Source organism: Sceloporus occidentalis, unplaced genomic scaffold (genome assembly GCF_023333645.1).
Source record: "Sceloporus occidentalis isolate IW3139 unplaced genomic scaffold, rSceOcc1.0.p SCAF_6, whole genome shotgun sequence".
Classification (NCBI taxonomy): Eukaryota; Metazoa; Chordata; class Lepidosauria; order Squamata; family Phrynosomatidae; genus Sceloporus; species Sceloporus occidentalis.
In genome coordinates this window covers 98,558,790-98,575,794 of record NW_028316986.1, presented here as the reverse complement: position 1 = coordinate 98,575,794, position 17,005 = coordinate 98,558,790, and the positions used below count along the sequence as shown (strand labels likewise).

At 46.0% G+C, this 17,005-nt stretch overlaps 1 protein-coding gene across 4 annotated transcripts in view; it reads right to left on the bottom strand.

Annotated features, from left to right (window-relative positions):
* The window catches only part of TBC1D32 (TBC1 domain family member 32), a 111,693-nt gene that overhangs the window by 80,343 nt on the left and 14,345 nt on the right, over positions 1-17,005 (bottom strand). For all 4 annotated transcript variants that reach the window (XR_016281757.1, XR_016281758.1, XM_089530485.1 and 1 more), the window contains exons 12-16: positions 16,562-16,661; positions 15,252-15,389; positions 14,417-14,506; positions 14,001-14,143; positions 10,974-11,104 (exon numbers count right to left, since the gene is read on the bottom strand). Coding sequence is in view for 2 of the 4 variants with exons in the window: in XM_089530485.1 (XP_089386611.1) it covers positions 10,974-11,104; positions 14,001-14,143; positions 14,417-14,506; positions 15,252-15,389; positions 16,562-16,661 (602 nt within the window). In the remaining 2 variants the exon portion in view is untranslated. The remainder of the gene's footprint in view (positions 1-10,973; positions 11,105-14,000; positions 14,144-14,416; positions 14,507-15,251; positions 15,390-16,561; positions 16,662-17,005) is intronic.

The window sequence follows — 17,005 nt, the reverse complement described above, 5'->3', positions numbered from 1 at the left end:
CTAGCAAAACAAATAAAAGAAAACTTTCCCTGTTTCCCACAGATAATTTATTAACCTGTTTATTTAGGCAGGGAATCCAAAGCTAAGCTATATGTTGCTCATCTTGGTTTTCAAGTGGCATGCTTGGGATCTAGCAGGACTCTTCCTTAACAAAATGCAGCAACAAGGGAAACCCTGGATTGTACCCACACGATTAGCAGATTAAAATTTAAGTCTCCTCCATAGCCATCTTTCTGACAAACACTGCTTCTTCAAGCTGCTATTGCAGCAGGACTATTCCAGATCAGACCCTACGCTCCCAATCAACAATGGCTATTGACCGAGAGATGTGGCATTTTCTGAGCATATTATTTTAAAAAGCACAATTAATGTAATATGCAATTTGCCTCTTTATAGATGATAGTGCTCATATCTTTCAAGAGAGTCTAGCTTTAGGGTGTTTTTTATTTTATAGAAGACACTGGCAAAGAATTTTAATTATCCAAAACTACATGGACAGGTTGCTTACCTGTAACAGTATTTCTTCGAGTGGTCATCTGCGAATACATACAAATGGGTTGTACTGCGCCTGCGCAGTGCCTTTGGAAACTTCTAGAATCACTGGGCAAAGTACTCTTTGCAACATATAGAAACTTTCTGGCGGTAGCTCCGCCCATCCCTTATAAAGCCCCTGGTTTCCCGCTCTTTCCCCAGTTCCGCCATTTTTCCGCCAAGTAGGCGACAAGGAGTGAGCCAATTCAGAGCAGGACACCGAGGGGAGGATGGGCGGGATTTGTATGTATTCGCAGATGACCACTCGAAGAAATACTGTTACAGGTAAGCAACCTGTCCTTCTTCTTCGTGGTCTCTGCGAATCATACAAATGGGTTGAGACTAGCAAGCTAAGGTTGACGGCGGAGGGAGTGTCCTGACACCATAATCAACCAACAAATGTTTATTTGCCACAATAAACCAGAATTCAAAAACACTGTCTCAAAGACCCGTTTGTTGTACCCTGAGTCAAGTGCGTAAACAAAAGGCCCCTACCCCTAAGGGGAGAAGGGTTAAATCAGATAGCTTAATATGCTTAAAGGAGACCAGAATCAGTGCAATCCAGACACCAGGATAGCCCTGCCAAAGGCTGCATCCTTCTTGGCCCTGGTGTCCAACCTGTAATGTTTGATAAATGTCAGGGGCTGTGACCACACTGCAGCTTTACAAATGTCATCTAAAGAAATCCCTGACAAGAAGGCAGAGGATGAGGCTACCGCCCTTGTGGTGTGAGAGCGAACCCCAGCCGGCAACGGCTTCCCCAAGAGTTCATATGACAAATAGATGGTGCTTGACACCCACTTGGAGAGTCTCTGAGCCGACACCGGCAATCCCTTTTTCGGTCCCGAGTAGCACTGAAACAAGTCTCTCGGAACGGCTAGAGTCTCTAGTTCTGTCTAGATAAAAAGCCAGTGCCCTTCGGACATCTAGGGTGTGGAGGGCCCTTTCCGCATCCGTAGTCGGGTTCGGGGCCAGGGTAGGGAGCACAATGTCCTGACACATGTGGAACAATGACACAACCTTGGGTAGGAACGTAATGTCCGTCCTAAGGACTACCTTATCCAAATGAAACCTGAGGAATGGCTGGTCCCGTCTCAGTGCACAAAGTTCTCCAGCCCGACGAGCGGAGGTAATTGCCACTAAAAAAACAGTCTTCCAGGTCAGGAGCCTAATGTCTGCTGTGGCCATGGGCTCAAAGGGCCTGGACTGCAAGGCTCTCAACACCCCCTCTAGACTCCAAGCAGGGGGAGGTAAGGACACCTGAGGGTTTAAATTATTATAACCCTTAAGAAATCCCTTAATCAGAGGATCTTTGAAAAACGAAGGCTTACCCCGAAACTGGAAGAAGGAACAAATGGCCGACAGGTAGCACTTAATCGAAGTGGGGCAGAGGCCCGAGTCGACCAGGGACATCAAAAAGTCCAACACTACCGGCGTCGAGACCTGAGCAGGAGAAAGGTGTCTGTCCGCCAGAAACTTAAGAAATTTGGTCCACTTTTGGGAATAAGATTTACGGGTGGCCGGCTTCTGGGCAGCTAGGATGACTCTGCGCACCGGGTCTGGTAAGCGTGCTAGGGATGGATCCTCCATGCTACCAGGGGAAGGGTGTCGATGTCGGGATGGTGGACGCGACCCCCTTGAACTGTGAGAAGATCCGGCCTGCGTTCGAGACGGAGAAACGTGTCTCGGGAGAGATGAAGGAGGCTCGGGAACCAAGGTTGCCCTGGCCACCACGGAGTGATTAGAATGGCGTTGGCAGCCTCTGATGTCATCTTGGATACTGTCCTGGTGATCAAAGGGAACGGGGGGAAGGCGTACAGCGACACCCCGGACCAGTCGAATCCGAACGCATCTCCGAGGGAGTTCTCGTCTCGTGTCCGGGAGCAGAACTGGGGACAATGTGTGTTGTGGACAGTCGCGAACAGGTCTATCTGAGGGGTTCCCCATCGACGGAAGAGGTCCTTCACCGTGTCTGGGTGAAGCCTCCACTCGTGGCATGACGATGGGGATCTGCTGAGAAGGTCCGCAAGGTCGTTCTGTGTCCCTGGCAAGTGAACCGCTTGAAGCAGGATACCTCGGGCGATGCACCACTCCCACACTCGGAGCGTGATGTCGAGGAGGGTGCGTGACCTGGTGCCTCCCTGTTTGTTCAGGTAGTACATCACCGTGGTGTTGTCCGTTCGGAGCTGTACGACCTTGTGGGAGAGGGAGGATTCGAACGCCTTTAAGGCCTTTTCTACAGCTATCAGTTCCAGGGCATTGATATGCAGGTCCTTCTCGTCGAGAGACCAACGGCCCTTCGCCCAGAGATCTAGAGCATGGGCTCCCCATCCGTCTTCTGACGCGTCTGTGGTTAGCGTTATCTCCGGCTGGGGCTGGGAGAACGGCATGCCTGCGCAAGCGTTCCGGGAGTCGAGCCACCAATGGAGAGAACGGGCAACTGGTCTCGGGATGGTGAGGCAACGCGATGGCAAGTCGGTCTCTGGGTTGAAGACTGACAGGAACCAAAACTGGAGGATTCGGGATCGAAGCCTTGCCCACGGTGTAACGAAGGTTGTGGATGCCATGTGTCCGAGGGCCACCTGGACGTCTCTGGCGATGACTCGTCTCCGGCCCGTGCACCTCCGGACGGCCACGCGAAGCGCGGCAAACCGGTCAAGGGGAAGGAAGGCCATGCAACTGTTGGAGTCTAGGATGGATCCGATGAATCTTATTTGCTTGGTGGGAAGTAGCTGTGACTTGTCGGGATTGACCACCAGTCCCAAGTCTTTTAGAAGAGCTAGGGTTGCCGAGGTGTGTCGATGGAGCTCCTGGCTTGAAGGTGCCACTATCAACCAGTCATCTAGGTATGGGAAGATCCTGATGCCTCGGCGATGAAGGTGGGACACCACCGGTGCCATGCACTTCGTGAATACCCGAGGATCCGTGGCAAGGCCGAAGGGCAGAACGTTGTACTTGTAGATGTCCGTCCCGACGGCAAAGGCTAGGAACCGGCGGTGGCTCTCCCGGATGCTGACATGGAAGTAGGCGTCCTTCAAGTCGATGGTCGCAAACCACAGGCCCTGGTGCAACAAAGGTAAGATAGAGGCAAGGGTTACCATGCAAAATCGGTGATAGGAAAGGTAAGCATTCAGGGCCCTCAAGTCCAAAATGGGCCTAATGCCCCCATCAGTCTTAGGGACCGTGAAATAACGGGAGAAGAAACATCTGGGGACGTCGACGGCATCGACGGGCGAGATGGCGCCCTTAGACAGCAAAGCACGTACTTCGTCGAGAAGGGTGTCTGGGGGGGGGTGGACAGGAAAACTCCAGTTGGAGGGAGTTCTTTGAATTCAAGGGCATACCCCCTACAGATGATGGTGAGGGCCCAAGAATCGGTAGAGATGGAGGCCCAGATGTTGGAGAAGGGCCTCAGTCTGTCCAAAAAAGAGAGGGAAGAGGAGACGACGGAGTACGCGGCACCGCTTCAGGTCCTCTTTTTATTCTGGTCGGGATCCTGCCTCCGGTAATTTTTCTTATATTTGGGAGCGGAGCGGCGACCGGAAGAGGAGGAGGACTGCGAGGGGTACCTCTGCCTGGGCTGATCCTGGCGCTGGTAGGGGCGATCCTGCTGGTAGGATCTCTGGCCCTGTCCGTACCATGGGCGGACGCCGGTGAAACGCTTACGGGAAGCCTGAGGAGAGGAAGACATACCGTGCTTCTTCGCGGCAGTCCGCATGCGGTATTTGAAATTGAGCTTCTCATCCGTCTCCCGGTGGAAGAGGCCGTCCTCATCGAATGGCATGTCTTCAATGGTGGTACGGGCATTTTGATTGAGGTCCGAAGATCTCAGCCAAGCATGTCTGCGCAGGGCAATCGCCGCGGCCATGGACCTCGCCGAGCAATCGGTGGAATGCCTGGCTGACGTTATCAACCAACTCCCAATGGAGTGGGCCTCATCCCGAACCTCTGAAAGGGTGGCCTGAGACTCATCGGGAAGGTCCGGAATAAGCGGGGAGATCTTCTCCATCAGCCACTGGATATAAGCCCCCATGCAAGCGTTATAATTGGCCACTCTGATCCCCAGGGCTGAAGAGAAGTAGGCCTTCTTGGCCAACGCGTCCACCTTCTTGGCCTCCTTGTCCCCTGGCATCACGGATGATTTCAGGGTCGACGTCCGCTGGGCGCCCTCGACGATAGCCGAATTTTGTCTCGGGTGTCCAAAGAGCCATGAGGGAGTGGACGGAGCAATCCTGTACAGGGACTCTATCCTGCGGTTGCTGGAAGCCGTCGCGGCGGGGGCCTCCCACGAGCGTCTTGCCAGCTTTTCCAGCGATGGTAGCAACGGAATTGCAGGTGGAGTAGGCAACTTCCCGTGGATCCTCCTCTCGATGGGGTCAGAGGCCTCGTCTTCTACCTGAGAGGTTTGGATGTCAAGCGCGTTGGACATTTTGATAACGTGTTCCGCAAAGGTGCGGACATCGTCAGTGGGTGACACGGCACCAGGCTGGGCAAACTCCTGAATGGAAGGCTGGTAGTCTTCGGCATCAGAGGCGTCGGAGTCACTCTGGGGACGGTATCGGGTGTGGGAGGGAGCCTCCTCATCGGGGTCCAGGTCCACCACTTGAAGGTCTGGGGCCGTGCCTGTCAGACGGGAAGAAGCTACAACGTCGCGAGTCGGCTTAGGGATTGGCTCCGGCCTGGACTTTCGGGACGGAGACCCAAGGCGGGGTGCAACGGATTTCCGTGGGACAGCCATGTAATAAGTGTCCGTCTCGCTATCGTAGAGGTAGTCAGGTCTCTTCGGCTCTCTTGGAGGGGAAGGAGAGGCAGCCCGGTGGACCATGGCGGTATGGACAACCGATCTGGGCATCGGGGTGACCGAGCGATGGCTTTGCGTCGAGCTCACTGGAGAGGCCGGTTCCGAGATGACGTCAATGGTGTCATCCGGCATGTGGCGAAAACTAGGTAGAGCACGACCCACCGAGGGAGAGCTTTGACGGCGGTCAGGACGAATAGAGGGAGCCTCCGAAGTCTTGGAGCTCTCAACCCTGGAGACCTTGTCCATAGAGCGAGGTTCCCGGGGTGTACGTTCGGGGGCCGGCCGGTCCCGAGAAGCTTCCTTATGCCGAGAGCCATCAGAGTCCCGCTTGTCAGAACGGTGCCGTTTGGCCAAGGGGTGCTGGCCTCCCGAGGGAGACGTATGTACTCTCTTAGAGGCCGAGGGCGATGCAGTAGCCGAAGCCGGAGTCGTCACCTTGGTGGTCGAAGGCCTCGAAGCCGAGTCTGCTGATGCTGAAGGCTTCGGCACCGAGGGTGTGGAACCCGAGCCCTTAGTAGAGCTCGCTGAGGTCGAGGCCTTCGGGGCCGAGGATCTCGAGGCAGACCCCTTCTGGGCGCTCGAGTCCTTGTCAGAAGCGCGGCTCTCCTTAGAGCTCTTCGGGCGCTTAGGTTTCTTGGACGGCCGGGGAACGTCCGCCGAAGGGGTGCCGGCGTCCGGTCCCTCGCGGGGAGCCACCTCAACGGGAGTTGGAGGATCGGCCATGAGTTGGGTCGGGGCCTCGGGAAGAGGAGGCAAAGGCGCCGACCCAGCGGAGGAGGGGGGCCCCAGAGAAGACATGGCACCCGCGGCGAAGACCCTGGAATAGATGGCCGCCTTTAGTCTGGTCTCACGATTTTTCCTCGCTTGGGGAGTGAGAGATTTACACAAGGCGCAGGATGATGGGATGTGCGCCTCTCCCAAGCAAAGCAGACAAGCCGAGTGAGGGTCCTGGCCGGGGATTTTTCCTCCGCAAACAGTGCACTTTTTGAAAGGCACCGAGGGCATGATCCGCTTACGGTTCGTTGGTCAACAAGCCGAGGTCAGTACGAGAGTCAGTCCGAGAAGAAACAGTCAAGGGTCAAGCAAAGAGTGGTCAAAAAACGGTCCGTGGTCAGGTTACCAGTGATTCAAATGACAATAAGAAGAGCGAAGTTCCCAAAGGCAGCGAACGCGGCGGAAAAAAGGAACTGGGGAAAGAGCGGGAAACCAGGGGCTTTATAAGGGATGGGCGGAGCTACCGCCAAAAAGTTTCTATATGTTGCAAAGAGTACTTTGCCCAGTGATTCTAGAAGTTTCCGAAGGCACTGCGCAGGCGCAGTACAACCCATTTGTATGATTCGCAGAGACCACGAAGAAGAAACATATATACCATGAAGCATGTTAATCAGCTTTAGCAAACTCACTAATGCATGTAGGATATTAATTTGTGTGCAGCATAATGTTCCCTTTGCAGTGAGAAACGAATGTGCATACATGCAATCTGCATCAAGCTATAGGTCAGAGAGCTGTTCATTTATACCAGGTTCCAAAATAGTTGAAGAGTTAGAAACTGCATTCATTTCTGCAACTCCTCTTTTATATTAAGAGAGCTAAGAGATGGTATATAGGATATATGTCAATAAATATTAGGATGATCTTCAGAGAGGTACATATTTTCCCTCTCAGCGTTTTTTTGGTTAGTGGAAATTATTTCTTCCAATACCAATGTGCATTCCTCAAAAATATGGACGAGCAACCCAAACAGCATGAGCTATGCAAAGGAGAGAGAGAGAGATCTGTACACTCAAAGTAACCCTGAGGTTTGCAGATGTGTAACACAAATTTAGGAAAATAAAAAAGAAAGTGCACCCCTCTTCTCCTTACACACAGACAGCCACAAAGCAATTCAATATCATGGCTGGAAAAAGAGGAAAAGTCATAAATAGAGGGGGAAAAGTAGAAAGAACAATCTTTCTTGGATGGATATCTTTATCAATGACTTGGATGACAGGTTTGGGGGCATACTTATCAAATTTGCAGATGACACCAAATTAGGAGGAGTAGTAAATACCCCAGAGGACAGGATTAAAATTCAAAATGATCTGAATAGACTAGAAAGCTGGGCCAAAGCTAACAAAATGAAATTCAACACGGAGAAATGTAAGGGCGGAAAAATGAAATGCACAGTTATAGGATGGGAGACATCTGGCTTACAAGACTATGCGTGAAAGGGATCTAGAAGTCCAAGTAGACCACAAGTTGAACATGAGTCAACAGTGTGATGCGGCAGCTAAAAAGGCCAATGCAATTTTAGGCTGCTTCAACAGAAGTATAGTGTCTAGATCAAGGGAAGTAATAGTGCCACTCTATTCTGTTTTGGTCAGGCCCCACCTAGAATACTGCGTCCAGTTCTGGGCACCACAATTCAAAAAGGATGTTGAGAAAGTGGAGCATGTCCAAAGGAGGGTGACTAAAATGGTGAAGGGCCTGGAAACCATGCCCTATAAGGAACGACTTAGGGAGCTGGGGATAATTAGCCTGGAGAAGAGAAGATTAAGAGGTGATATGATAGCCCTGTTTAAATATTTGAAGGGATGTCATATTGAGGAGGGAATAAGCTTGTTTTCTGCTGCTCCAGAGAACAGGACCCGGAACAATGGATGCAAGCTACATGAAAAGAGATTCCACCTCAACATTAGGAGGAACTTCCTGACAGTAAGGGCTGTTCGACAGTGGAACACACTCCCTCAGAAGGTGGTGGAGTCTCCTTCCCTGGAGGTCTTTAAACAGATGCTTGATGACCATCCATCTGTCAGGGATACTTTGATTGAGAGTTCCTGCATGGAAGGGTGTTGGACTGGATGGCCCCTGTGGTCTCTTCCAACTCTGTGATTCTATGATTTTATGACATCTTTCAGGAGTTCTTTAATTGTGTATTCTTGGGTTCCACTAGAAGACCGTTGTGGTCCCATCCAACTCTAAAATTCTATGACCCCCTTAACTGGATAAGACACTTTTTTTTATTTAGGAAGCTACTTTTAAACATCTCAGTGACAGAAGAGAGAGCTATTCTTAGACATCAGAGGGGAACAAGTGTTTCCACCACACAGATACAATGAGGGGGGCGGGAGAGGGAGAAGAAATCCTATAAAATGGGAAAGGAGGCCTAAGTGTATTCATTAGGACAGAATGCTGACTAATTCTTGGAGGAAAAAATGAACAGTAGCCCAGAGACTGGAGCGGCATGGCTCAGACCCTCAAAGAAGCACTGTATAGTGCAAAATTTTGTTTCAGGATGCCATCTACAGATTCCCGACCATACAGGCAACTATATTCATAAATTCACTACATACCATGCAGACACTAATCTACATAGCCTCTTCTGAGGACAAAGGTGGGCAAGTAGGTATCACAATGGCTTTATGAAAAAGCTTGCATAGTGCTTTGGAAGGTTTAGGGGATATGTACTGGTATGGGGCAAAGATTGCCCAGAAGGACTGGTAAGGGTTTCAGGAAATGCAAACATGTATTTCAGGGGACAGCATGAATTTTCCCCATTACTGAATTTGGTTTCTTTGAGTAAATAATAGCTAAGACTAACTACAGCTCAGAATGCACTTAAGCAAAAGCTTCTGTCTGTTTCCTCTGACTATGACAAGCGAAGGGGGGAAGCCTAAAACAGAGTGAGGTTCATACACATAACAATTAACTATTGCTCATAACTGCCTCCAACTGCTGTCATCCACCAATTAACAAAAGTGAATTGTGACCAGTGAAATAATTTGACCACAAAAGCCTAAGTACTATTTCAAATAATGCATGGGACCTGGTTTCTTGTTTTGTTTTGCCAAGTGTATGTGTATCTTTCTGTGGAGAGAACACAGGCAGATTAGAATGTAGGGAACAGCCAATGAGAGTTAAGCTAGAAAAGGTGGGAGCTGCTCCCAAAAGCAAGTACAAATAGAGGGACAGAGCAATGTTTGGAGTTAGTTAAGAGAGTTTTATTTTACTCTGAGGGGTTTAGGAGCTGAGAAGGCTGAGGGACATTGCTATGAGGTGCAGTTAGAAGGGGGTTCATGTATTCAAGAGAGAGATGTTTATTGTACCCTGAGGGGTTAAGAGCCACTGAGGCTAGGGCGGGATACAGACCGCTCAAAAAGGGCGGTCTCCCGCCTCCCTGGTTTGCTCCGCGGGGAAGTAACAGCCTCCAGACTATGGGGCTTCCCTACAGAGCAAAAAGAACCCTTAAAAAGCAGGTTCTTAATGCAGTGCATTTGTGATGCCGCAATGCGCCAATGGCGCACTTGCGGCATCATAAACGCGCCGGGATGTGCGGACACTAAGCATCCGTCGCATCAAAATGGTGGCACGCATGTGTATAGGGTGCCGCCATTTTGACACCCTCGTCATGTGCTAGGGATGAGGCCAATATGAGCGGTGCGCCCTCGGCCAAATCCTAGCATGTGACGGGGGCACCATATCCGCCGGTATGTACAGCGCCTAGGATAGGCTTCTGTGTAAGGCAGATGGAAAGGGTTTTTAGGTACCCAAGATAGAGACGAGAAAATTCTTAATTAAATTGTTGTGACAATATCCTTTGGGAGATATAGTGATTGGTGACTAGTGGAGTCACAGATAACCAGAAGGGTTAAAAGATACAGAAGACAGATAAAAGTTCTGTGAGAACTTTGACTGTAAAGGAACATTTATAAGGCTATAAAGAAACAATTACAAAGCTAAGCAAAAGAAATTGTTAAACCATGTAACTACGAAAATATTTATACATTGTATCCATCTTGAATGCCATCCACTAAGAAAGATATTGTATTCAGTCTGATTTGCAAATAAAGTACTTCCATTTGTTCAACAAGCAGTTGTCTGAAGTGGTTAAAGAAACATATTCAAAATGCTAATAAGAGAGAGAAAAGACTTTTATTAGTTGGGACACATCAGAGAGCGGGTGTGTAATTATCAATTAACAATTGGTGTCAAGCTGTTGAAATTTTAATAACCCAGAGGGCTGGCATCTAGAGAGAGATCTAGTGTAGGTGGCATTAGAGGTGAGTACTGGGTTTGAGTGTCACGTCACAAATTAGGTGGCAAAATGATGGGATAGTTGTCACCCTATGACATATTGGTGGCAGCGGTGGGATCAAAAAGACCCATAGTTCAGCCATCAGAGAAAAGTAATTGGTTGGGTGAGTCTCACTTTCACACTTTCTATCTACAATGACATGAACACAGTATGCAATTAGGGGAAATTTCAGAATAGACCGGTAATAAGCATATCAGTATCTGTCCATTTTAGTTTTTGCATGTATCCAATATATATCCATTCCATATGCTGCAATTTTATTAATGCACCAAAATTCACATTTTCTTACTCAATTTTCTTTCTCTAACTACACAGAACATTTCAAGAAAAGAACAGTATCACAGAATTTCCTGAACTCAGCAATCTAAAAAATAGTTGTGTTCTGATCTGCATACTAGCACAAATTGGATCAGTTCATTTAATAACTAAGACAAAACAAAATTTTCCCTCATCCATATTTGCAAGATATTTAATTTGCAATCCCAGACACAAGTTCTTTGATAACTTTTCAGTGAAATGAAAGCCAACACAGAATTGTTTTCAGTGTTTAAAAAGGAATTTTCTTACCTGGTAATCTCCACAGTAGAGGGATTCTCTCCTCCATAAAGAAGCAGAGAAAGTCCATCATCTACAGCAGCAATTCTTGCTAAAATATCTGCTATATGTATCAGGGTGGTTTCTGAAAAATTCAGATGTACCTGTAGAGTTTTTAAAAATTGAAGATAAATGTTTTGTAATCCCATCATTTACAGGCTTTATGTAACAAACAATGAATCAATGTAACAAGATTAATTCTGGAATTCCTATACTGTAATCCATATTAGGTCAACAGAGCAGTTTAGCTTGCTGGACAGTCACAATGTCCTACTAACTAAATGGGATCTTTGGCGCTGTACAGACAGGCCCTACGGGGCGCCATAGTTACGTGCGAGGGCCGGCGCTTCCAGACGTAATTCGCCCCTTGCACGTGACGAGGGCATCAAAATGGTGGCACCCTGTACATACATAGCCACCATTTTGACGTGATGGACACATAGCGTCCGCACGTCCCAGCACCTTTGTGACACCGCAAGTGCGCCATTGGTGCCTTGTGGCATCACAAAGGCACCACAAGAAAAACCCACTTTTTGCGGGTTCTTTTTGCTCCATGACGGAGCCGCGCGGTTTGTCCGCTGCGGCTCCCTCGTGGAGCAAACCAGGGTGATGGGAGACCGCCCTTTTTGGGCAGTCTGTATCCCACCTATGTCATGTATTTAAACCTATTTCAATGATTAATCCATATATTAACAGAAGAAGAAAAACACAGCAGAAGAAACTAGAATTGTGAGAATATTTTACAAAATTGCAAATGTAAAACAAAAATTCAAACAGATGGGACTCACTTTTAAGACAGTCAAATCCCAATGTAATTATACTCCTTATTTTTTCCACTTCCTCAAATGTTGCTACCTAAGTTGACTATATTTTCCTTCAGAATCTGTTCTAAAATCAATATATTAGACTCTCCCAAATGTGACACAGGAGGAGTTTTTGCTGATTCTTTTTCTGTCTGGCAGCCTCTTGTATTCCTCCAAAATCTGTTCCAGCAGATTGAGGAATCTTCTGCAACAATGTTGCGAGTTAAAAATGGAAGTGGAATCAGCAAAAAAAAAGAAAAGCTTTTTCCATGCAAATTGCATTCTTCACAAAGAACCAAAGTCTCTGATGGATCCAATTCAATTCTGTGAAAAGGAGGCAGACATCAGCTAGCCAAAAGGAAGGCCGGGATCCAGACCTTCACTTTGCACTGTACAACTTTTTAAAAAATGGTCTGCTTTGATCACTGTGCATGATTGCGAATTCTTGCAAGAAATTCATGAAACAGTTAATCCCAGCTCCCTAAGTGTTTTTCCCCCCTGGAAAGTCACGACAATTATGAGCAAACTATTGGCAACTGTAGCCTGTAGGCATGGGAGCCATTTAATTATACAGATGTTAAAATATATATGCAAGTGCACAGACCACAACGCTTAATTTTCAGCCAAATGTTATCTTGAAATGATTTGAAGGCACTTTCAATTTCTATTTTCAGGGTTTTCAAACAGTTTGGAGAAAAGTTTGCTATTCTGGTAGAGTGGGAAAGAAAGGTATTAAAAGCAAGCCACCAAATTCTGGTAGAATCAGAGGTCAATTAAATGGATTTTTTACTTCTGCACCAAATATGAATAGCCTTGTGGTGTTGGAGCCAGGAAGGGGAATCAAAAAGGATACAAAGAAGGGGATAGAGGGCACATGTTGTCCATGGCCACACTTTTCCTATCCCAGTCACATTCTGAGGTACATGTCTTCCTCCTTTATTCAAATCTCCTCCAATTCACTCTCACTTGATATTAAAAACATTTTTTAAAATCATTTTTCCCTTCTGGAGCTTTCTCCCCCGCAGAGACACACTGAGTAGCATTTCTCTGCTAGCTCTCATTTACTGCCCTGTAGGTTCTCCTCCACAACTTGGCCACTATTAGACAAAATTTATTTCCCTGCTTATTGTATTTAATTCCCAGGTCTCAATTTGTTTCCCCGAAATTCCACTCTAATACTCTCTGACTACTCCGAGAAGGGATTTTACATCTTGCTGAGATGCAGAATTAAAAACTGGCTGGGAAGGGAAGGGGTCCTAATAGAATAAACTGAAAAAGAATGTGGGCTCCTGCATTGTCAGTTGGCATGGGGGCTTTAACACAATGCTCCTCTGTGTCATCCTGAGAATGCAAGCGTTCCCCAGTCTCATAATCACTTATTTGCAAATAAGCCCCTTTGAACTTAGCACTGTGCAAATTTACAGTGCTTTATAAATAAAGTTTAATGATAATAATAACAACAACAACAACTCAGTGGGCTACTCTCAAATTCTGAATCCATTGTCCTCATCCCTTAGTGAACTAGGAGCCATGCATATATATCAGGCATTGTTGCAGAGCCAGACCAAACAAAATGAACTGAAAAACATGCGATTACCACCTGTTCATGAATGAGAACTCATATTTCCATCTGTCCTTTTTTACAAATTCAAAGGTACTATATAAACTCATGTATAAGTCTATAAATTTTAGTCAAAAAATTGACGCAAAAATCCTGGGTTGACTTATTCATGGGTCAATGTAAGTACTGTAATTTTAACTCTTATCAAAAAAGGAACCATGCCCTGGTGAAAGGTGAGAGCTTAATATCTTCTCAGAGCACCTAAAAGAAGCATTAGTTACTATTTCATCCATGCAGCCTTTAGGGTGAATTATGGCTGTTAAAAATTTTAAAGATCTTTAGCATCATTTTCCTTTGATTCATCCTTTACATCCTTTGTTACATGCTGCTAAGTTTTACCCTCGACCTATCCATGAGTCAGATCAAAATCCATAATTCTGGCCCCCAAACCTGCCCTCGACTTATACATGAGGTCGACTTATAGTCGAGTATATACGGTACATCCTGAATCATTCAGTGCTTTACACTACAAGCCATATGCAAGGACATCATTTGCCCAGTTGTAATAAGGTAATTGCAAACATACTTATCTACACTAAATTTTATCTGTATTTACTTGAAGGAAGTACAACAAACCTCTGATCCAGTCAGTAAATCATGTATTGGCTGAAGAAGTGCTTCTATAACTGCATTAGTATACAGACATTCAGTTGCGCATTCTTTGCGATCACAAAGAATTCTTATCACATCTGTAATAAGGCCAGCAGGAGAGTAATTGCCTGAAAATTTAAAAAAAACTTATTTTTTAAAAAAAGCAATGAATGTGTGAGGGATGCAACTGGACAAAAGAAAACAAAGAATTGGTCATTTTTTTCTCTTTATCAACCCTTACCTTAAATCCAAGCCAGATGTCAAGACACATTCTGTCTTCATATTATATACATAATTATCTAACTGTTTACTGACACAGAGCAAATGAATAAGCATGAAAGGGGAGAACCATGTGTTCATGAAGCAATGAAGAATAGAGCAAATATAAAGGACAATGTTACCTGAATGCACAGTAAGAGGCTTTGGGCAAGTTGGGGAGCAATAGATAAGATGAGTAAACAGTATGACAAAGTCCGTCAGAGACATTGGATCTATAAAAATCAGAATAGGGAAAATACATGCTATTTATATCATAATCATCAACAGTAAAAACAATATTTATGAAAATATTCATGGTAAACTGATGTAACTTCTTTCCTGCTTCCTACAGCTTCATAGACTGAAATCATTACTTTAATCACAATTAAGTAATTATCACTGTAGAGTTATTCCTGTACTGTCAAAAAAAAGTTTTGTCAGGTTGATGCTTTCAGAGCTGCAAATAATTTAACCAGAGGGATTTGTTTGTTTTGGGGTGTGAGAACCCAAGGCTCAATGTGTTCCATGCAAACAGTACTAAAAAAAAAAGTTTAGCATCATATCCAGGAGTGGTCACTTTGTTAGCCTGAATAAGCTAAGATCTCATCTTTGCCACTGCCCATAAGAAACACCACAGACTTGTAACAAGCAATTCTGTTTTTTTTCCCTCATGAAAGGATGGGATTTCATGTCAGTCCTTCTATGCAGAACATTAGCAATATTGTATCTATAGTAAAAGCAACAAAGCATCCAGGTCCTCCAGTAAATATCCCCTCAAAATGTCCACCCTGTTTTCTATCTCCTGTGGATAGCTATAGTCTTGTCAGTCCTCCACCACTAATCCTCTCTCTACACTGATTTCTCTGTGCTTCTGTATGAACAGAAGCAAAACCTCATAAAAGCAGTCCTAATATAAAATGGATTGACATCTTTCAAATGTTTTTTTTATCATCACCATCTTTTTCAACATGTCTTTACCTTTTCTGTTTTTCAGCTGAATAGGAAACAGTTTTCTGCCTTGTTTATATATCAACAATCTGCCTAACAGGCTCAGGGAATGAACAAAATAAATATATTGCAATTCTTTTCCAGTGTAGAAATTCTTCTGTTTATTGGCTGAAAAGACAAAACAACCAATGTAAAAAATTATTTTTCCTTGTTAAGCCCATGCACATTACAATCCAAAAATCACTTCTAGAATAGCTAAAATAATATTTTTAAAAAATATTACACTAAAGATAGCACATATAATGCAACTCCTAAAGAAACTGGTTTTGAAAAACCCACCAAGACAGACAACTTGATAAATCTATTGATTTGTAATATAACAGTCCTTGCTAGTAGACTGCTCATTGAACTTTTCAAATCATGGGATGAATGATCATGTTATGTCTTTGGCCTACAGCAGTGATTCCCAAACTTTGATCCTCCAGATGTTTTGGTCTTCAGCTTCCAGGATTCATGACTGTTGGCCAAGTTGACTGGGGCTTCTGGGAGTTGGAAGTCCAAGACAACTGGAGGTCTAAAGTTTGGGAATCCCTGGCCTACATGGAGAAGGGGAATTAATACTCTATGATATTGTGAAAGAGGCATGCACATTTCGCCTCTGGTGATAGGCATAGCTGCATGGCTATTGAGGACCCCACATCTGCACTACCCAATCAGAATTGCTGACTAGCTGCATGATGACTAGAGTTGAATTCTATTTCCTATTTAAATAAGCCTGTGCAAACAGTTGTATTTATGGCGTGGTACAGACCACCAACAAGTGGCGTACCAGTGCCACTATTAGGGTTAGGGAGCATGCACGCGCTCCCTAACCCTAACACATGCCAGAGGCGCTATAAAGTCGGCGCCCTGTATACACAGGCGCCACCATATGATGTCACACATGCGCCGCGTCCAAATGGTGTGGGGCGTGGGTGATGTCTTTGCGCTACCCCAGGCTGCTTATGGCGGCCTGGCTGTGGCGCAAGAAGGAGCTCCGAAACGGAGCTCCTTCTGGGCGTGCGCCTCGTTCCCACAGCCACAAAACGGCTGCAGGTACGACACCAGGAAGAAAGGGGCCAAGTGGCCCCTTTTTCCCATGTCTCTGGCTCCCAGGGTGTCCAAGGGCATGAAGCCCCAAAGACACTCTTTTTCCAGGCCATGGGGAAGCAGCATTTTGCACTCACCCCAATCCTCCGCGGAAAAGAGCAGCTGCGGACCACCCCTTTTCCACGGTCTGTACTGGGCCAATATGTCAATAATAATGGGAGTTTTCAAAGGGATATAGAAACACTACTTACCATTATGAGAAACGGAGAAAGAATTAAACCTGCCTGTTTCATCAATTGTTGATTCACAAGCTTCCAAGTAGGAAGCACACTGCTCAACAGATGCAATAATCTGAAGAATAAAACATCAAACTATAACAAACTTCACATCAAATAACTGGCCTTTCACATAACGTTTACAATAAAGAAATAAGCTTCACCTTACTCAACTCTTCATCAAATCTGAATCTAAACCAGCTTTGTCTCTTTAATGGAAATTGTATATTGAGAGAAATGTACATAAGAAGTAAGTTGAACTATACAGGGGTCCTTCCAGATTCGCAGCCTTGACACTTGCGGTTTCGGCCATGCGCAAGGCCAAGGCCGTAGCTCCCTCCCCTCCTCCCTTACCAGCATCTTCCTCCTGTCGTTGGGGACTTTAATTGGAGCCTGGGCCACCATCAGAACTCTCTTTCC